The 22625-nt window shown below is 42.4% G+C and overlaps 1 protein-coding gene and 1 long non-coding RNA gene across 5 annotated transcripts in view; both read right to left on the bottom strand.

The window, feature by feature from the left end:
* Positions 1-22625, bottom strand: part of rxrgb (retinoid X receptor, gamma b) — a 169801-nt gene that overhangs the window by 6149 nt on the left and 141027 nt on the right. For all 4 annotated transcript variants that reach the window (XM_061888522.1, XM_061888523.1, XM_061888521.1 and 1 more), the window contains 4 exons: positions 21985-22164; positions 19838-19998; positions 8374-8503; positions 2355-2487 (listed from right to left, as the gene is read on the bottom strand). In XM_061888522.1, the coding sequence (XP_061744506.1) occupies positions 2355-2487; positions 8374-8503; positions 19838-19998; positions 21985-22164 (604 nt within the window). The remainder of the gene's footprint in view (positions 1-2354; positions 2488-8373; positions 8504-19837; positions 19999-21984; positions 22165-22625) is intronic.
* LOC133543755 (uncharacterized) lies at positions 3956-4654 on the bottom strand. The gene is made up of 2 exons (XR_009804509.1): positions 4242-4654; positions 3956-4011 (listed from the first exon to the last, which is right to left on the bottom strand). It is a non-coding gene; the product is annotated as an uncharacterized LOC133543755 (long non-coding RNA).

The following is a 22625-nucleotide window of genomic DNA, read 5'->3' as shown; positions in this document are numbered from 1 at the left end:
AATAATAATAATTAAAAAATATCAATGGCATATCAAATAAAATTTAAAGAAAAATTGAATGCCTCCTTTCGGCGGTGGGGTTGAGTGGGGTTGAGGTGGACGGGGTTTGGTGATAGCGGGGGCGTATATTGTAGCATCCCGGAAGAGTTAGTGCTGCAAGGCGTTCTGGGTATTTGTTCTGTTGTGTTTGTGTTGTGTTACGGTGCGGATGTTCTCCCGAAATGTGTCATTCTTGTTTGGTGTGGGTTCACAGTGTGGCACATATTTGTAACAGTGTTAAAGTTGTTTATATGGCCACCCTCAGTGTGACCTGTATGGCTGTTGACCAAGTATGCCTTGCATTCACTTGTGTGTGTGTATAAGCCGCATATATTATGTGACTGGGCCGGCACGCTGTTTGTATGGAGGAAAAGCGGACGTGCAGACAGGTTGTATAGAACGCCAAAGCCAGTGCCTTTAAAGCCAACCCCAAATATTGTTGTTCCGGATGAAATTCGGGAGGGGCACTGAACTTCGGGAGTCTCCAGAGTTTGACACCCATGCATTATATATAACGTGGATTTTTTTTGTCATAATTTTTTTTTTTTTTGAACAATGGCAAAAACAATAATAATAATAATAATAATTGATTGATTGATTGATTGAAACTTGTAATTAGTAGATTGCACAGTTCAATACATATTCCATACAATTGACCAATAAATGGTAACACCCGGATAAGTTTTTCAACTTGTTTAATCATCCATCCATCCATTTCCTACCGCTTATTCCCTTCCGGGGTCGCGGGGGGCGCTGGCGCCTATCTCAGCTACAATCGGGCGGAAGGCGGGGTACACCCTGGACAAGTCGCCACCTCATCACAGGGCCAACACAAATAGACAGACAACATTCACACTCACATTCACACACTAGGGCCAATTTAGTGTTGCCAATCAACCTATCCCCAGGTGCATGTCTTTGGAAGTGGGAGGAAGCCGGAGTACCCGGAGGGAACCCACGCATTCACGGGGAGAACATGCAAACTCCACACAGAAAGATCCCGAGCCTGGATTTGAACCCAGGACCACGTTAATCAATTCATGGTAAAGATGGTTTTTACATGGTAAAATAAAGACAAAAAAAAATAAAAAACAGCCTGCATGGCAGCTTTGAGTCAACATTGCAACTTTTTCGTGTTAGATTTGACCTCATTCCAATTTTTTTAATGTTCTTTTTTATTTTTGCAATAGCATTTCCGGAATGTGTGGCGGGCCGGTAAACAATTAACTGCGGGCCGCAAATTTCCCCCGGGCTGCACTTTGGACACCCCTGATATACAAAGATACAAATAATCGCTATTGCGAAATCTAGTGGACACATTTAGAATAGCTGTTTCTTTTGTTCAAAAATTTTTGGTAAATTTTTATACTTAGCAAACTCATCCCGCGGGCTGGATAAAACCTGTTCGCGGGCCGTACGTTTGACACCCCTGGTATCACGAGTACTAGTCCAAATAAAACAAGTCCATCCAACAATGAATTGATAAACGTGGACCCCGACTTAAAAAAGTTGAAAAACTTATTCGGGTGTTACCATTTAGTGGTCAATAGTATGTAATATAGAGACCCTGCCCCAAGTGGAGGAGTTCAAGTACCTAGGAGTCTTGTTCACGAGTCGGGGAAGAGTGGATCGTGAGATTGACAGGCGGATCGGTGCGCCGTCTTCAGTAATGCGGACGTTGTACCGATCCGTTGTGGTGAAGAAGGAGCTGAGCCGGAAGGCAAAGCTCTCAATTTACCGGTCGATCTACGTTCCCATCCTCACCAATGGTCATGAGCTTTGGGTCATGACCGAAAGGATAAGATCACGGGTACAAGCGGCCGAAATGAGTTTCCAGGTCTCTCCCTTAGAGATAGGGTGAGAAGCTCTGCCATCCGGGAGGAACTCAAAGTAAAGCCGCTGCTCCTTCACATGGAGAGGAGCCAGATGAGGTGGTTCGGGCATCTGGTCAGGATGCCACCCGAACGCCTCCCTAGGGAGGTGTTTAGGGCACATCCAACCGGTAGGAGGCCACGGGGAAGACCCAGGACACGTTGGGAAGACTATGTCTCCCGGCTGGCCTGGGAACGCCTCGGGATCCCCCGGGAAGAACTAGACGAAGTGGCTGGGGAGAGGGAAGTCTGGGTTTCCCTGCTTAGGCTGTTGCCCCCGCGACCCGACCTCGGACAAGCGGAAGATGATGGATGGATGGATGGATGGATGGATGTAATATGTACTGTACTGTGCAATCTACTAATAAAAGTTTCAATCAATCAATCAATGCAATAAGAGTGTGCCTCAGCAGCATTTATCAACAATTCGCTGTCGTTCCTTACCTATCAAAGATGGAGCCTACCCCAGCACTGTGGGCGCTGCTCCTGTGGACGTGGAGGCCCGTGGCCAACAGGATGCCGTCTTTTACCGTGACTGAGCGATGGGAGAAAGACGCGATGAGCAGCTCGTTCCAACCTGGCGTAAACAAGAGAAGACGCCAGCAGATGTCAGTGTTGCTTCAGCTGCAATGCGCCTTTTACTTTGGGCGTTCACTGCTTCATTTGGCTACACCAAAGGTCGGCAAGCCAAAATGTTGAAAGACCCATATTGGACAAAAACTACAAAAAAAAAAATAAATAAATAAAATAAATGTGTCTGGAGCTGCAAAAAATGTAAAGACTTATATACAGTGGGGCAAAAAAGTATTTAGTCAGCCACCGATTGTGCAGGTTCTCTCACTTAAAATGATGACAGAGGTCTGTAATTTTCGTCATAGGTACACTTCAACTGTGAGAGACAGAATGTGAAAAAAAAAATCCAGGAATTCACATTGTAGGAATTTTAAAGAATTTATTTGTAAATTATGGTGGAAAATAAGTATTTGGTCAACCATTCAAAGCTCTCACTGATGGAAGGAGGTTTTGGCTCAAAATCTCACGATACATGGCCCCATTCATTCTTTCCTTAACACGGATCAATCGTCCTGTCCCCTTAGCAGAAAAACAGCCCCAAAGCATGATGTTTCCACCCCCATGCTTCACAGTAGGTATAGTGTTCTTGGGATGCAACTCAGTATTTTTCTTCCTCCAAACACGACGAGTTGAGTTTATACCAAAATGGATACATGGATGATACAGCAGAGGATTGGGAGAATGTCATGTGGTCAGATGAAACCAAAATAGAACGTTTTGGTATACCCGACCTCGGATAAGCGGAAGAAGATGGATGGATGGATGGCGGTTACCACAGCAAGATATAGCGACATTAGCTCGGATTCAGACTCGGATTTCAGCGGTTTAAGCGATTCAACAGATTACGCATGTATTGAAACAGATGGTCGGAGTATGGAGGCAGATAGCGAAAACGAAATTGAAGAAGAAACTGAAGCTATTGAGCGAATAGCTATTGACGCTATTCGACCATAGCATGGGTGTACCTAATGAAGTGGCCCATAGCATGGCTGCCTTATTAGCATCGCCGGTAAAATGTGCGGACCAAACGATCAGGACTTTCGCATCTTGTGACACTGGAGCAACTTAAATATGTCGATTGGTAAGTGTTTGTTTCGCATTACATGTGGTTATCTAGTTTCGAATGTACATATAGCTAGCGTTAATAGCATGTTTAGTGTTCTCGTGGGGCGGTATAGCTCGGTTGGTAGAGTGGCCGTGCCAGCAACTTGAGGGTTGCAGGTTCGATTCCCGCTTCCGCCATCCTAGTCACTGCCGTTGTGTCCTTGGGCAAGACACTTTACCCACCTGCTCCCAGTGCCACCCACACTGGTTTAAATGTAACTTAGATATTGGGTTTCAGTATGTAAAGCACTTTGAGTCACTAGAGAAAAGCGCTATATTAATATAATTCACTTCACAATTCACTCGTGAGACGTGTAAAAACACCAACTCAACACCAAGCCAAACCGGAGTCAATGAAGAGAACGTCGTTGTAAGCTTGACCATTTACTTTTGACAATTCCTTCATAGACAAGATGGTGAAAAACTGAAAAGAACAAGAGACACAACACACTTATTGCCTCTGTACATATTCGTTTACAATGACATATAAAAATGTAACGGTAATGTCGGAAAATGTCCAGCAGAGGGAGACTCCCGTCTGCCTAACTGACTTGAACACATTGTATCTAATTCGACAATTATATTTAACATATCGGCACTATTACACATTTTTAACGTGTCTGACATGTTGTTAACTTAATAAAGACGACTTACGGCATTGCTTCTTCGCCGCTTTGTGTAGGATGGCAACAGAAAGTACTACAGAAGACCACAAAATGTATCTCTAGCTTTCGAACAAATACCGGAAGTCAACCAACAGGAAGTAATTTAGCGGAAGTGACATCATCTAACTGCTGTTTACCGATTATAGCGTGCAATAAATATAAACAACTTTAACTCCAAATTAAAGCATTGCAGAGTTACTAATACAAAATATTAAGTAATACAAAAATATTATCATGTAATTACGTAAATAATATTAACAGTTGACTTCAGGACAACACAGCATGTTAGCATCGATTAGCATAGCATGTTAGCATCGATTAGCTGGCAGTCATGCTGCGACCAAATATGTCTGATTAGCACATAAGTCAACAACATCAACAAAACTCACCTTTGTGATTTAGTTGACTTAATCGTTGCAAATGCATCTGCAGGTTATCCATACATCTCTGTGCCATGTCTGTCATCGCCGGTAAAATGTGAAGACACTCTGGCACATTCAATGGGGGTCTGGCGGCAGATTTCTTGCCTGTGGTGCAACTTGAATCCCTCCCTGTTAGTGTTGTTACACCCTCCGACAACACACCGACGAGGCATGATGTCTCCAAAGTTCCAAAAAAATAGTCGAAAAAACGGAAAATAACAGAGCTGAGTCCCGGTGTTTGTAATGTGTTGAATATGAAAATGGCGGGTGTGTTACCTCGGAGACGTCACCTTCTGACGTCATCGCTACGAGACCGATAAACAGAAAGGCGTTTAATTCGCCAAAATTCACCCATTTAGAGTTCGGAAATCGGTTAAAAAAATACATGGTCTTTTTTCTGCAACATCAAGGTATATATTGACGCTTGCATAGGTGTGGTGAGAATGTTCCCCTTTAAAGCTCATCGAGAGAATGCCAAGAGTGTGCAAAGCCGTAACCAGAGCAAAGGGTGGCTATTTAGAAGAAACTTCAATATAAAGCATGCTTTAAGTTATTTCACATAACTCCACATGTGTTCATTCATAGTTTTGGTGCCTTTAATGACAATCTACAATGTAAATAGTCATGAAAATATAGAAAACCAAATTGAATGAGAAGGTGTGTCCAAACTTTTGGCCTGTACTGTATATACTTCTGACCTTGCAATTAGTTTTATGGAAATAATTTATGACAATAAAAATTTCATCAATAAAAAAGGGTGGCATTATATAGACATACTGGCCTTAGAGGGTTCAAATCCCCAAAATAGGATAAATACTTGATGTGTACGCTTTAGGCAGAAGTACATGTAGTCATAAAAAGTTGACTTTCTTGAATAGGAAAAATAATATATGAAACTGACATGTTTTTGCCCTAAGGACTTTTTAGTGGGAGTTTCTGGTTTGAACATGACGATATCGAAGAATCAATCAATCAATTTTTGTTTATTTATATAGCCCTAAATCACAAGTGTCTCAAAGGGCTGCACAAGCCACAACCACATCCTCGGTTCAGAGCCCACATGAGGGCAAGGAAAAACTCACAACCCAGTGGGATGTTAATGTGAATGACTATGAGAAACCTTGGAGAGGACCGCAGATGTGTGTGTTTTATATGTTAATATGTTGTTTTTGTACAGCAGTTTTTGTGAAAGTGCCATTTTTAGTCATTCTGGTCACATATGAAAGGACTTCTTATGCAGTGTGACCACAGTGAGTAAACAGTACAGATCATGTAAATCTCATGCAACTATCTTAAAAAACCCAAAACCAGTGAAGTTGGCACATTGTGTAATTAATAAATTAAAACAGAATACAATGATTTGCAAATCCTTTTCAACTTGTATTCAATTGAATACAAGATATTTAATGCAAGGACTGACAAACTTATTTATTGGGGCAAATAATCCTTAACTTAGAATTTAATGGCAGCAACACGTTGCAAAAAAGTTGCCACAGGGGCATTTTTACCACTGTGTACATGGCCTTTCCTTTTAACAACACTCAGTAAACGTTTGGGAACTGAGGAGACCAATTTTTGAAGCTTTTCAGGTGGAATTCTTTCCCATTCATGCTTGATGTAGCAGCTTAAGTTGTTCAACAGTCTGGGGGTCTCCATTGTGGTATTTTAGCCTTCATAATGCGCCACACATTTTCAATGGGAGACAGGTCTGGACTACAGGCAGGCCAGTCTGGTAACTGCACTCTTTTACTATGAAGCTGCGCTGTTGTAACACATGGCTTGGCATTGTCTTGCTGAAATAAGCAGGGGCGTCCATGATAACGTTGCTTGGTAGGCAAGATATGTTGCTCCAAAACCTGTATGTACCTTTCAGCATTAATGGTGCCTTCACAGATTTGTAAGTTACCCATGCCTTGGGCACTAATACACCCCCATACCATCACATATGCTGGCTTTTGAACTTTGCGCCTATAACAATCCGGATGGTTGTTTTCCTCTTTGGTCCGGAGGACATGATGCCCACAGTTTCCAAAAACAATTTGAAATGTAGACTCGTCAGAACACGTTTCCACTTTGCGTCAGTCCATCTTGGATCAACGAAGCCGGCGGCGTTTCTGGGTGTTGTTGATAAATGACTTTCGCTTAGCTTAGCAGAGTTTTAAGCCTTAACTTAACAGATGTAGCGACAAACTGTATTACCGACAGTGGTTTTCTGCAGTTTTCCTGAGCCCATGTGGGGATATCCTTTACACGCTAGTGTCACTTGATGCAGTACGGCCTGAGGGATAGAACGTCACCGGCGTTCTGCTGACATGCAGTGATCTATCCAGATTCTCTGAACCTTTGGAAGATATTACGGACCGTAGATGGTGAAATCCCTAAATTCCTTGCAATAGGGCTTCACGGTGGCAGAGGGGTTAGTGCGTCTGCCTCACAATACGAAGGTCCTGCAGTCCTGGGTTCAAATCCAGGCTCGGGATCTTTCTGTGTGGAGTTTGCATGTTCTCCCCGTGAATGCGTGGGTTCCCTCCGGGTACTCCGGCTTCCTCCCGCTTCCAAAGACATGCACCTGGGGATAGGTTGACTGGCAACACTAAATTGGCCCTAGTGTGTGAATGTTGTCCGTCTATCTATGTTGGCCCTGCGATGAGGTGGCGACTTGTCCAGGGTGTACCCCACCTTCCGCCCGATTGTACCTGAGATAGGCGGCAGCGCCCCCCGCGACCCCAAAAAAGGGAACAAGCGGTACAAAAAGGGATGGATGGATGGATAGCTCATTGAACATTGTTGTTCTTAAATTTGCTCACGCATTTGTTCACAAAGTGGTGACCCTCTCCCCGTCCTTGTCTGTGAATGACTGAGCATTTCATGGAAGCTGCTTTTATACCCAATCATGGCACCCACCTGTTCCAAATTAGCCTGCTCACCTGTGGGATGTCCCAAATAAATGTGTGTTGTGCATTCCTCAACTTTCTCAGTCTTTTTTGCCACTCGCGCCAGCTTTTTTGAAACATGTCGCAGGCATCAAGTTCCAAATAAGCTAATATTTGCAAAAAATAACAAAGTTTTCCAGTTTAAATGTTAAGTATCTTGTCTTTGCAGTCTATTGCAGTCTATATTTTAATTTTTTTTTTTTTTCCCCCTTGGCCTCAGTTTGCACCTCCACTCCAGGGCCTAGGCTAAGACCGATTTTTTAATTTCATTTTAATCTTCTATTTTTTTCTCCCCCCCCCCCCCCCCCCCCCACCCCCCTTGTTTACCTGTATGTCATCTTTTTTGTAAGGGGCGCTGGAAGCCGGCAGACCCGTCAGCGATCCTGTTCTGTCTCCCTGTAATGTTTGTCTGATCTTGAATGGGATTGTGCTGAAAATTGTAATTTTCCTGAAGGAACTCTCCTGACGGAATAAATAAAGTACTATCTATCTATCTATCTATCTATCTATCTATCTATTCAATTGACTTTAGGTTGAAAAGGATTTGCAAATCATTGTATTTTGTTTTTGTTTACCAATGTGCCAACTTCACTGGTTTTGGGTTTTGTACATACATACATACATACATACATACATACATACATACATACATACATACATACATACATACATACATACATACATACATACATACATACATACATACAAACAGCATATAGTACAAACAGCGGATTCAGATATGCATGATGTTGAGGTGGATGGTTACCTGCTCGTAATAAGATGACCTGGTCGTCGAGGGGGAGTTCTGAGAAGTGTGGGATCCTCTTGGCCCACTCCACTAAAGTGAAGAGTTGCTTGTCGGCAGCTTGGCAGATGTTGGTGACGGGGTCGTTGGTCTACGAGCAAAGCGGGAATACCAGAAGAAAAGTCATGATGAAATTTCGAGGCTGATTTGCACAACGCCTTTGGCTCGCCCCGTGTGCATGTTGGATCAAATCGACGTCATTTGGGATTCATTCTTTCATGACAGGAGAAAAGGCTGAAGATTTGACCTTCCGCCTCAATTACCTCAGGCTCAAAAACAACAGCAATCTTAAAGGAAAATGATCTTCTACATTTGAGCAAGAGCAGTTGCCTTGTTTGTTCAAATGAAAATCAATAGTTTTCTTCATTTGATATGAAACTGACATTTGGAAACAGGTAAAACGTGCTTACTGGTAAAACCAAAAACATCTTGTGGGTGGAGCCCAAAAACAATAACATTCTTGCTGAACTGTTAGTTGAAACAATTAGTTCAAGGTGCACGAAAAAAAACATGATTTGACCGTTGACCTTAATACTGTCCCTGCTTGGATGTAAAACAACTCGTTTACTGTATGTACATCTGCAACTACAGAGTGTCCCCACTGCGGGATGACTGAACTTTATCCGATCCTATCCTATATCAATGATATCAATAACTAGATGAGGCAATTCCTGGAGGAATTGTGTGTGAATGCTCCAATGCTGAAGTTGAACTGAAATCCTGGATTTTTTTTTTTTTCTTTTTTGAATCGTTGAAGTCCAGCACACAATTCCCAAACAGGCTGAATATTTTGAGGTTGGAACAGGTTGAATCGGATGAAAAATGTAGTGTTGTAATAATTATGTGTAAGTTATCACAAAAGTTTCCGCTTTTCGGAAACTTCCGCCGAGCAGACAGAGGCTGTCTTTGTTGTACCAAGCTATCCATCCATCCATCATCTTCCGCTTATCCGAGGTCGGGTCGCGGGGGCAACAGCCTAAGCAGGGAAGCCCAGACTTCCCTATCTCCAGCCACTTCGTCTAGCTCTTCCCGGGGGATCCCGAGGCGTTCCCAGGCCAGCCGGGAGACACAGTCTTCCCAACGTGTCCTGGGTCTTCCCCGTGGCCTCCTACCGGTTGGACGTGCCCTAAACACCTCCCTAGGGAGGCGTTCGGGTGGCATCCTGACCAGATGCCCGAACCACCTCATCTGGCTCCTCTTGATGTGAAGGAGCAGCGGCTTTACTTTGAGTTCCTCCCGGATGGCAGAGCTTCTCACCCTATCTCTAAGGGAGAGACCTGGAAACTCATTTCGGCCGCTTGTACCCGTGATCTTATCCTTTCGGTCATGACCCAAAGCTCATGACCATAGGTGAGGATGGGAACGTAGATCGATTGATAAATTGAGAGCTTTGCCTTCCGGCTCAGCTCCTTCTTCACCACAACGGATCGATACAACGTCCGCATTACTGAAGACGCCGCACCGATCCGCCTGTCGATCTCACGATCCACTCTTCCCCCACTCGTGAACAAGACTCCTAGGTACTTGAACTCCTCCACCTGGGGCAGGGTCTCCTCCCCAACCCGGAGATGGCACTCCACCCTTTTCCGGGCGAGAACCATGGACTCGGACTTGGAGGTGCTGATTCTCATTCCGGTCGCTTCACACTCGGCTGCGAACCGATCCAGTGAGAGCTGAAGATCCCGGTCAGATGAAGCCATCAGGACTACATCATCTGCAAAAAGCAGAGACCTAATCCCGTGGCCACCAAACCGGATCCCCTCAACGCCTTGGCTGCGCCTAGAAATTCTGTCCATAAAAGTTATGAACAGAATCGGTGACAAAGGACAGCCTTGGCTAAAGGTTTGTCAAATTTCATTGTGTATGATGGGAGAAGATGGGAGGGGTTATCTATTTTGATCCAAGACCTGTCCAAGCTCGATCCAGGACCAGTCCAAGCCCGAGGCATCTTTTTATTTTGTGTTAATGTGACCGAAAAAAAATGGCTGTTTACATACCCCCCATTCCTTTAGAAACAGCTGTTGTTATGTAAACAGGGAAAGTCCAAATAAATAGAGGTGGCGTACAGTCTTTAGCCAGAGCGTGATGGAGACAGTACAAGAGTACAGCCCAGACGTTTCTCTTCAAATCGAGCCAAATTTAATTCTGTCTCTGTTTAATTCCTTGCTCCGTGTCTTGTTTACTAAATGTCATCAGTGTTTGAACCTGACAGTAGGAATTTGGGAACTTTGAAAAATGTCCCATTGATTTCAATGGGAATTTTCAAACAATTTGGGGATTTCGGGAAAAGCGGGAATTTTTATGAAAATGGTAATAAAAAAACTTCGATGGCTAGAATGAGTTGAAATGGTTGAGGTTGACATTTTCAATCAAATCGGACAAGAAATGTTGAAGTAGTTACATGTTGAATTGAGAAATGGAATTGTGGGATTCCTGGAATTTGGGGAAAACTGGGATTTTTTTTCCGTTCCAAAAAACTTTTTTTTTTTTTTTCCCCCCTGATTAATAGGAATGTTTTGACTATGGAACGGTTGAAGTGAGTTGAAAAATGTAGGTGGAGTAGTCGCCAGAGAAAAAAGGGTGGAAACAGGGCTTTGGAAAACCAGGAATTCTGGAAAATCCTGGAATTTTTTGGAACTTGGAAAAAAGGCAGCTTGAATTTTTCATCTTGTGTTAAATACAAATACAAATCTGTTATTTTCTTGCTTTGACCTAAAACAACAGGTTCAGGTGTCATTATTGATTTGACCTTTGACCTCAGTTACCATGAAACATCTTGGTGTGTGTGTGTGTGTGTGTGTGTGTTGAATAGAGTTACAAAATCAATACAGTTCTTGCTTTGATGTCAAACATCAGGTTGAAAAAAATGCATTTGCTTAAAAAAGAAGTCCATTGATTTATGTTTTTTTTAAAGAAATTATCTTGTGGAAGGTATCACCCAAAATCAATAAACCTATCTTTGTTATAATGTATATTTTCTGCTGGATCTACAGTACTCTCTATTTAATGCTGCAGCTCTTACATATACTGTAATATTGTACATGGTCGTTGTTATATATTGTATATATTACATAAAAATATAATATAGTAATATAATGCATCCATCTTTTACCAGTTGTCAGTATATATGATATACTGTACTGTATATACAGTGGGGCAAAAAGGTATTTAGTCAGCCACCGATTGTGCAAGTTCTCCCACTTAAAATGATGACAGAGGTCTGTAATTTTCATCATAGGTACACTTCAACTGTGAGAGACAGAATATGAAAAAAAAAATCACATTGTAGGAATTTTAAAGAATTTATTTGTAAATTATGGTGGAAAATAAGTATTTGGTCAACCATTCAAAGTTCTCACTGATGGAAGGAGGTTTTGGCTCAAAATCTCACGATACATGGCCCCATTCATTCTTTCCTTAACACGGATCGATCGTCCTGTCCCCTTAGCAGAAAAACAGCCCCAAAGCATGATGTTTCCACCCCCATGCTTCACAGTAGGTGTGGTGTTCTTGGGATGCAACTCAGTATTCTTCGTCCCCCAAACACGACCAGTTGAGTTTATACCAAAATGGATACGTCCATCATCTCAGGAAGCCATCAAGTTTACAGTATTTTTGGACCACTTGGATTGTAAAGTGCGTTAAAAGGCTCATATTTATTTTTCTACATTTCAAACGCGTACAGAACATGTAATGGTGGTTCATCGCTCAAAAGTTTGCTCAGATGATGTTTTACGGGGTGTTTTGGAGCCGCCTTGTGACTGTCTCTTTTTGTGGGCAGTCCTACTTACGTGCCTCCACTTCAACAACGTAATCTACCGTCATCTTTGTTGTAGCGTTAGTTTTTAGCGCTTCCATAGCGAGTCTACTGACAGATATAAGTTAGAACTGTTCACTAATTAGAAATGGCAACAGTGAAGTGAATTATATTTATATAGCGCTTTTCTCTAGTGACTCAAAGCACTTTTACATAGTGAAACGTAATATTTAAGCTCCATTTAGACCAGTGCGGGTTGCACGGGGAGCAGGTGGGTGAAGTGTCTTTGCCCAAGGACACAATGGCAGTGACTGGGATGGCGAAGGCGGGGATGGAACCTGGAATCCTCACTGCGTGGCGCAGTGGAAGAGTGGTCGTGCGCAACCCGAGGGCCCCTGGTTCAAATCCCACCTAGTACCAACCTCGTCACGTCCGTTGTGTCCTGAGCAAGACACTTCACCCTTGCTCCTGATGGGTGCTGGTTGGCGCCTTGCATGGCAGCTCCCTCCATCAGTGTGTGAATGTGTGTGTAAATGTGGAAGTAGTGTCAAAGCGCTTTGAGAACCTTGAAGGTAGAAAAGCGCTATACAAGTACAATTTATTTATATTTATTTATTATTTATTTATACATGGATGATACAGCAGAGGATTGGGAGGATGTCATGTGGTCAGATGACACCAAAATATGTAAACCATAATTTACAAATCAATTCTTTAAAATTCTTACAATGTGAATTCCTGGATTTTTTTTCCACATTCTGTCTCTCCCAGTTGAAGTGTACCTATGATGAAAATTACAGACCTCTGTCATCATTTTAAGTGGGAGAACTTGCACAATCGGTGGCTGACTAAATACTTTTTTGCCCCACTGTATATATATGTAAATATTACATAAACTCTCTCCTTTGAGTCACACATTAAAAGCGTTACTAAAACGGCCTTCTTTCATCTCCGTAATATCGCTAAAATTCGCTCCGTTTTGTCCACTAAAGACGCTGAGATCATTATCCATGCGTTTGTTACGTCTCGTCTCGACTACTGTAACGTATTATTTTCGGGTCTCCCCATGTCTAGCATTAAAAGATTACAGTTGGTACAAAATGCGGGCTGCTAGACTTTTGACAAGAACAAGAAAGTTTGATCACATTACGCCTGTACTGGCTCACCTGCACTGGCTTCCTGTGCACTTAAGATGTGACTTTAAGGTTTTACTACTTACGTATAAAATACTACACGGTCTAGCTCCAGCCTATCTTGCCGATTGTATTGTACCATATGTCCCGGCAAGAAATCTGCCTTCAAAAGACTCCGGCTTATTAGTGATTCCTAGAGCTTCAAAAAAAGTCTGCGGGCTATAGAGCGTTTTCCGTTCGGGCTCCAGTACTCTGGAATGCCCTCCCGGTAACAGTTCGAGATGCTACCTCAGTAGAAGCATTTAAGTCTCATCTTAAAACTCATCTGTATACTCTAGCCTTTAAATAGACCTCCTTTTAGACCAGTTGATCTGCCGCTTCTTTTCTTTCCTCCTATGTCCCCCCTCCCTTGTGGAGGGGGTCGGTCCGATGACCATGGATGAAGTACTGACTGTCCAGAGTCGAGACCCAGGATGGACCGCTCGTCGGGACCCAGGATGGACCGCTCGCCTGTATCGGTTGGGGACATCTCTACGCTGCTGATCCGCTTGAGATGGTTTCCCTGTGGACGGGACTTTCGCGGCTGTGTTGGAGCCACTATGGATTGAACTTTCACAGTATCATGTTAGACCCGCTCGACATCCATTGCTTTCGGGTCCCTAGAGGGGGGGGGTTGCCCACATCTGAGGTCCTCTCCAAGGTTTCTCATAGTCAGCATTGTCACTGGCTTCCCACTGGATGTGAATTCTCCCTCCCCACTAGGTGTGAGTTTTCCTTGCCCCCCTTTTGTGGGTTCTTCCGAGGATGTTGTAGTCGTAATGATTTGTGCAGTCCTTTGAGACATTTGTGATTTGGGGCTATATAAATAAACATTGATTGATTGATTGATATTGCGACTACGGTACAATTTTTATGTACTTTATATCTGCATTTGTGATGACTGGTGGGCATGGTAATGCCGGGTTTGTCCCTCGGTGGATGCGATGACGTGAACACAACAAAAGGTAGGATCTTAAAATATTTATTTAACAAAAAGAGAGCTCTGAAGAGAAATGCTGGAGCTAATAAAAGGCAAACCAAAAACGCTTGTACGAAAACTAGGAAATACCAAACAGAAAACTAAACTTGGCATGAAAGCACAAACGAAAAAAACAAATCATCAGTATGAAAACTGGAATAATCAAGTGGCATAGCGGGAGAGCTAGCGAGAATAAAAGTCGAAAAAAGTAGCAGTCGTCACTTGTTGCATGTGAGCAATTTATGAACCCAGGAAGAAATGAACAAAGAGGCTGTTTTAAATAGGAGGGTGATTAGACGAAACAGGTGTGTGTGGACCGGGATTGGCAGGTGGACTGATGAGTTACCATGGTGACAGGCTAAAACAGGAAATAAAGAGTCGGAGAAATATATAACATGGAAAAATAAATAGTGTTAGATCTGATCAGCAGATCGCAACAGCATTATCCTTTCCATCCTTACACTTTCCATCCTTTGTAACTGAGCTACTGTGTGGAGCAATGTCCCTTGTGGATAAATAAAGTTGGTCTAAGTCTAAGTTTATTTACACATATTTCTTATTTTTACAAATCATGCTTGTTTTAAAGTAATTTGATTAAACAGCAATAGTTTAAATGACTGTATATTTGGTATTTTTTGCTAATATTATTGGTGTATCGTTTAAAATATCGTTTTTCACTTCCTATCAACGTAGTTGTGCTCGATTTAGTTTGCTCCTTTTTCGACTGGAGAGTAACTGTCGTAAATGTGACAATGTTTTATTTTGAAAGGTCGAACGGGGCACGGAGCAACAGCGTTTGAACGTATATGTAAATTAGACCAAAGACGTCCTTGCGCCTCAATGACGTCATCTGTATTATTTTTTTTTGCTACTCTTGTTACCGTTCGTCAGGAAGAAAAGTGAAAATAAACCCTGTCCTTTTTTGGATACTTTGGGATCGGCGTCAGCCTGTCGTTATTGCGGGACGCAGGAACCAAAAGAAAACCACGCGTCGGAAACTTCACGAGGAATCGACAAAGAAAGGTGAGTTGCCGTTACAGACATCGAGCAGGACTAAAAATCAATACTGCTCTTGCTATTTGCTCTTTGACCTCCACCAACTAATCTGGAATAAGATTCCAAATCAGTAGTGTTCCTGCTTAAATGAAGAACAGTCCATAAAAACTCGAAAATATTCTTATTGATGTGACCTTTGACACCAATTACCTTACAGATCTTGTGGCGGGTACAGTCGTGGTCAAAAGTTGACGTACACTTGTAAAGAACATAAAGTCATGGCTGTCTTGAGTTTCCAATATTTTTTACAACTCTTATATATTGTGAAGTAAAGTGAATTATATTTATATAGCGCTTTTCTCTAGTGACTCAAAGCGCTTTACACAGTGAAACCCAATATCTAAGTTATATTTTTCAAACTAGTGTGGGTGGCATTGGGAGCAGGTGGGTAAAGTGTTTTGCCCAAGGACACAACGGCAGTGACTAGGTTGGTAAAAACGGGGATCGAACCTGGAACCCTCAAGTTGCTCTACCAACCGAGCTATACAGCTCCGTTTTTGTTTCATCTGACATCACACGGACAGAGATAAGACCTTCTGGAGGAAAGTTCTGTGGTCAGATGAAACAAAAATTCAGCGGTTTGCCCACAATACCCAGCGACATGCTTGGAAGAGAAAAGGTGAGGCCTTTAATCGCAGGAACACCCTACCTACTGTCAAGCATGGTGGTGGTAGTATTATGATCTGGGCCTGTTACGGACAAAGATAAGACCTTCTGGAGGAAAGTTCTGTGGTCAGATGAAACAAAAATTCAGCGGTTTGCCCACAATACCCAGCAACATGCTTGGAAGAGAAAAGGTGAGGCCTTTAATCTCAGGAACACCATGCCTACCGTCAAGCATGGTGGTGGTAGTATTATGATCTGGGCCTGTTACGGACAAAGATAAGACCTTCAGGAGGAAAGTTCTGTGGTCAGATGAAACAAAAATTCAGCGGTTTGCCCACAATACCCAGCAACATGCTTGGAAGAGAAAAGGTGAGGCCTTTAATCGCAGGAACACCATGCCTACCGTCAAGCATGGTGGTGGTAGTATTATGATCTGGGCCTGTTACGGACAAAGATAAGACCTTCTGGAGGAAAGTTCTGTGGTCAGATGAAACAAAAATTCAGCTGTTTGCCCACAATACCCAGCAACATGCTTGGAAGAGAATTAGATTAGATTAGATTAGATTAGATAGTACTTTATTTATTCCGTCAGGAGAGTTCTTTCAGGAAAATTAAAATGTTCAGCACAATCCCATTCAAGTTTAGACAAACATTACAGGGAGACAGAACAGGATCGCTGACGGGTCTGCCGGCTTCCAGCGCCCCTTACAAAAAAGATGAGATAAAGGTAAACAAAGGGGGGGAGGGGGGAAGAAAAAAATAGAAGATTAAAATAAAATTTAAAAAATCGGTCTTTGCCTGCGCCTGGAGAGGAGGTGCGGACTGAGGCCAAGGGAAAAAAGGTGAGGCCTTTAATCTCAGGAACACCATGCCTACCGTCAAGCATGGTGGTGGTAGTATTATGATCTGGGCTTGTTTTGCTGCCAATGGAACTGGTGCTTTACAGACAGTAAGTGGGACAATGAAAAGAAAGGTTACCTCCAAATTCTTTAGGAGAACTTAAAGTCATCAACACGGAGGTTGGGTCTTGGCCGCAGTTGGGTGTTCCAACAGGACAAAGGAATGGCTAAATCAGGCTAGAATTTAGGTTTTAGAATCGCCTTCCCAAAGTCTTGACTTAAACGTGTGGACAATGCTGAAGAAATAAGTCTATGTCAGAAAACCAACAAATTTAGCTGAAGAGGCGTGGTCAAAAATTCAACCAGAAGCTTGTGGATGTCAGGATTTGTTTTGCTTCTTCTACGCAAAGAACGATTTGCACGAGCCAGACGTGAATGTAATTTTATTATTAAACAAACAGACTAAAACAAAAGGCAAACAAACGGCGCGCACGAGAGCGGAAAACTTGGCTAATGAAAAAACAAAAAGACTAGCACAGAGGCTATAACTTTAAACATGAAACCAAAACTTGCACTGTGGCATAAACAATAAAAAACTTACGTGGCGTGGTCTGAAAACAAACAGCAAAAGGCATGAAGGTAGAAACATGGAATTGTAGTTTCGATATCAGAAGGTAGGGTACAATACGATACAAAGTTGCCAGGACAACGACAGAAAACGAATGGCTTAAATAAGGACATGACAATGATTAGTAACAGGTGTAGGGCTTAGGACAGGGGCGGGACTTGGAGACCAGGTGGAAACTAATGAGTTGGCATGAAGACGAAAACAAACCAGGAAGTGCAAAAACAGAACTGAATGTCCAAAAACCAAAACATAACATGACCAAACATAAAACCTGATTCACAGGCGTGACAGTGGATGGCTACAAAAAGCGCCTTATTGCAGTGAAACTTACCAAAGGACATGTAACCAAATATTAACATTGCTGTAGGTCAGGGGTCACCAACCTTTTTGAAACCAAGAGGTACTTCTTGGGTACTGATTAATGCGAAGGGCTACCAGTTTGATACACACTTAAATAAATTGCCAGAAATAGCCAATTTGCTCAATTTACCTTTAATAAATAAATCTATATCCATCCATCCATCCATTTTCTGCCGCTTATTCCCGTTCGGGGTCGCGGGGGGCGCTGGCGCCTATCTCAGCTACAGTCGGGCGGAAGGCGGGGTACACCCTGGACAAGTCGCCACCTCATCGCAGGGCCAACACAGACAGACAGACAACATTCACACTCACATTCACACATATATATATAAAAAAAATTGGTATTTCCGTCTGTCATTCCGTCGTACATTTTTTTTCCTTTTACGGAAGGTTTTTTGTAGAGAATAAATGATGAAAAAAACACTTAATTGAACGGTTTAAAAGAGGAGAAAACACGAAAAAAATGAAGATAAAATTTTGAAACATAGTTTATCTTCAATTTTGACTCTTTAAAATTCAAAATTTAACTGACATATATGAAGAGAAAAACTAACTAATTGGAATATTTTTGAAAAAAATTTAAAAAAATAATTTATGGAACATCATTAGTAATTTTTCCTGATTAAGATTAATTTTAGAATTTGGATGACGGGTTTTGAAAAGGTTAATATGCACTTTGTTAGAATATATAACAAATTGGACCAAGCTATATTTTTAAATAAGACAAATCATTATTTCTTCCAGATTTTCCAGAACAAAAATTTTAAAAGAAATTCTTAAGACTTTGAAATAAGATTTAAATGTGATTTTACAGATTTTCTAGATTTGCCGGAATAATTATTTTGAATTTTAATCATAATAAGTTTGAAGACATATTTCACAAATATTCTTCGTCGAAAAAACAGAAGCTAAAATGAAGAATTAAATTAAAATGTATTTATTATTCTTTACAATAAAAAAAATTAATTTACTTGAACATTGATTTAAATTGTCAGGAAAGAAGAGGAAGGAATTTAAAAGGTAAAAAGGTATACGTGTTTAAAAATCCTAAAATCCTTTTTAAGGTTGTATTTTTTCTCTAAAATTGTCTTTCTGAAAGTTATAAGAAGCAAAGTAAAAAAAAAATTAATGAATTTATTTAAACAAGTGAAGACCAAGTCTTTAAAATATTTTCTTGGATTTTCAAATTCTATTTGAGTTTTGTCCATCCATTTTCTACCGATTATTCCCTTTCGGGGTCGCGGGGGGCGCTGGCGCCTATCTCAGCTACAATCGGGCGGAAGGCGGGGTACTACCCTGGACAAGTCGCCACCTCATCGCAGGGCCAACACAGATAGACAGACAACATTCACACTCACATTCACACACTAGGGTCAATTTAGTGTTGCCAATCAACCTATCCCCAGGTGCATGTCTTTGGAAGTGGGAGGAAGCCGGAGTACCCGGAGGGAACCCACGCATTCACGGGGAGAACATGCAAACTCCACACAGAAAGATCCCGAGCCTGGATTTGAACCCAGGACTGCAGGAACTTCATATTGTGAGGCAGACGCACTAACCCCTCTGCCACCGTGAAGCCTATTTGAGTTTTGTCTCTCTTAGAATTAAAAATGTCGAGCAAAGCGAGACCAGCTTGCTAGTAAATAAATACAATTTTAAAAATAGAGGCAGCTCACTGGTAAGTGCTGCTATTTGTGTTATTTTTAGAACAGGCCAGCGGGCGACTCATCTGGTCCTTACGGTCGTTGGTATGTATACTTTTGACCCAGCAGATTGGGTCATATTTTCAGTAGACCCATAATAAAGTCATAAAATAACAAAACTTCATGGATGTTTTTTGTGAGCAACAAGTATGTGCTCCAATCACTCTATCACAAAAAAATAAGAGTTGTAGAAATGATTGGAAACTCAAGACAGCCATGACATTATGTTCTATACAAGTGTACGTAAACTTTTGACCACGACTGTATCTCCTGAAAGCCAAAGCCCTTTTGCCATTTTCTGTGTTTAAAATGCAACTCGTCTTACCGAGTTACCGGGGCTGCTGTCGGAGTACGTCTCGGTTTTGGGCTCCACGGCCAGCTCGGCGTCCAGGATCTTGTCCACAGGCATGTCTTCGTTGAAAGCGCCGGTGGACTCCACCTCGCTCTCCCCCCGCTCTTTCCCACGCTGCCTCTCCTCCTGCACGGCTGCATTTTGAAAACCAGGGTTAGTTCCGTGACAAGTTTGCTTTCCATTGATCCGTGCATATTGTAAGACATATACTCTCATTTACTCAACCAGGTGAAACACTAAAAGGTGAATGTTTTTTTTTTTCAGATAGCATAGCACAGTGGAGGGCTTCACGGTGGCAGAGGGGTTAGTGCGTCTGCCTCACAATACGAAGTTCCCGCAGTCCTGGGTTCAAATCCAGGCTCGGGATCTTTCTGTGTGGAGTTTGCATGTTCTCCCCGTGAATGCGTGGGTTCCCTCCGGGTACTCCGGCTTCCTCCCACTTCCAAAAACATGCACCTGGGGATAGGTTGATTGGCAACACTAAATTGGCCCTAGTGTGTGAATGTGAGTGTGAATGTTGTCTGTCTATCTGTGTTGGCCCTGCGATGAGGTGGCGACTTGTCCAAGGTGTACCCTGCCTTCCGCCCGATTGTAGCTGAGATAGGCGCCAGCGCCCCCCGCGACCCCGAAAGGGAATAAGCGGTAGGAAATGGATGGATGGATAGCACAGTGGTTCTCAAATGGGGGTACGCGTACCCCTGGGGGTACTTGAAGGCATGCCAAGGGGTACCTGATATTTTTTTTAAATATTCTAAATCCATCCATTTTCTACCGCTTATTCCCTTTCGGGGTCGCGGGGGTCGCGGGGGGCGCTGGCGCCTATCTCAGCTACAATCGGGCGGAAGGCGGGGTACACCCTGGACAAGTCGCCACCTCATCGCAGGGCCAACACAGATAGACAGACAACATTCACACTCACATTCACACACTAGGGCCAATTTAGTGTTGCCAATCAACCTATCCCCAGGTGCATGTCTTTGGAAGTGGGAGGAAGTCGGAGTACCCGGAGGGAACCCACGCATTCACGGGGAGAACATGCAAACTCCACACAGAAAGATCCCGAGCCTGGATTTGAACCCAGGACTGCAGGAACTTCGTATTGTGAGGCAGACGCGCTAACCCCTCTGCCACCTAAAAATAGCAACAATTCAAAAATCCTTGATAAATATATTTATTGAATAATTCTTCAATAAAACATAAAATGTATGTTCATAAACTGTGCAAAGAAATACGACCATGCAATATTCAGTGTTGACAGCTAGTTCCATAATTATTGATGTTAAAGATTTCTTTTTTTGGTGAAGAAATGTTTAGAATGAAGTTCATGAATCCCCAAAGAGGGCACTTTAAGTTGATGATTACTTCTATGTGTAGAAATCTCTATTTCTAATTGAATCACTTGTTTATTTTTCAACAAGTTTTCAGTTATTTTTATATCTTTTTTTCCAAAATAGTTCAAGAAAGACCACTACAAATGAGCAATATTTTTGCACTGTTATACAATTTAATAAATCAGACACTGATGACATAGTGCTGTATTTTACTTCTTTATCTCTTTTTTAAACCAAAAATGCTTTGCTCTGATTAGGGGGTACTTGAATTAAAAAAAATGTTCACAGGGGGTACATCCCTGCTCTAGCGGGTGACTTTTCAAATGATGCTACAAATTAGTGGTACTTTTTGCCGCATACTTGACGTATCACGGTTGTCTGTTCAACATCTTCCCGCTTGAAGCCAAACCACTGCTGTTTTTCTTGGGAATTAATTATTCATCCTCCATTTTTTACCAGATTCACACCTTCTCTCTCTCTCTCATATTACCACTCGCACCGCTCCGCAAGCACCACCCGCCACAGCTAACTTTACCCATGCTGCTACCTCTCTGCTCGGCAAGGGCGTACGACGTTGCACGAGCGACACTATGTGACGTATGTAAGAAGGTGCGCTTGTTTTATGCCTCTTTGAGGAGGGACAAGAAGGAGTGGGAAGAGCTTGTCCGCAGCTAAAAGCAACTGTGTGAGAACGTATACTCCAATACTCACGAAATAGTCATTTTCTACAAACCCGCGATATATCGAGTATATGCGATGTATCGCCCAGCCCTATGTGTATTTTAGTACCTTCTCTCTTCATGCCCATGGCTAGGCACTTCTGGTAGCGACAGTACTGGCAGCGGTTGCGCTGGCGCTTGTCAATCAGGCACTCTTTGCTGTCCCGACAGGTGTAGGTGAGATCTTTGCGGACGGTCCTCTTGAAGAAGCCTTTGCATCCCTCACAGCTGTACACGCCGTAGTGTTTGCCTGCGTGGAAAACAAACATCCTTTGTTAAAGGCCTACTGAAACCCACTACTACCGACCACGCAGTCTGATAGTTTATACATCAATGATGAAATATTAACATTGCAACACATGCCAATACGGCCGGTTTAGTTTACTAAATTGCAATTTTAAATTTCGCGCCAAAGTATCCGGCTGAAACGTCTCGGTATGATGACGCGTGCACGTGACGTCACGCATTGTAGAGGACATTTTGTTCCAGCTGTAACTCATCTGTTTTCATCGCATAATTCCACAGTATCCTGGACATCTGTGTTGCTGAAACTCTACATGCCCCTAAAGCTGACCAAGCGTAGAAGCGTGTCTTAATGAAATTAAACAATGGATGTCCGCTAACTTTTTGCAACTTAACGCCAAAAAAACGGAAATGCTGATTATCGGTCCTGCTAGACACCGACCTCTATTTAATAATACAACTTTAACA

This window comes from Nerophis ophidion, linkage group LG26 (assembly GCF_033978795.1).
Source record: "Nerophis ophidion isolate RoL-2023_Sa linkage group LG26, RoL_Noph_v1.0, whole genome shotgun sequence".
In the NCBI taxonomy this organism is placed as follows: Eukaryota; Metazoa; Chordata; class Actinopteri; order Syngnathiformes; family Syngnathidae; genus Nerophis; species Nerophis ophidion.
This window is presented reverse-complemented; position numbering and strand designations above follow the sequence as displayed.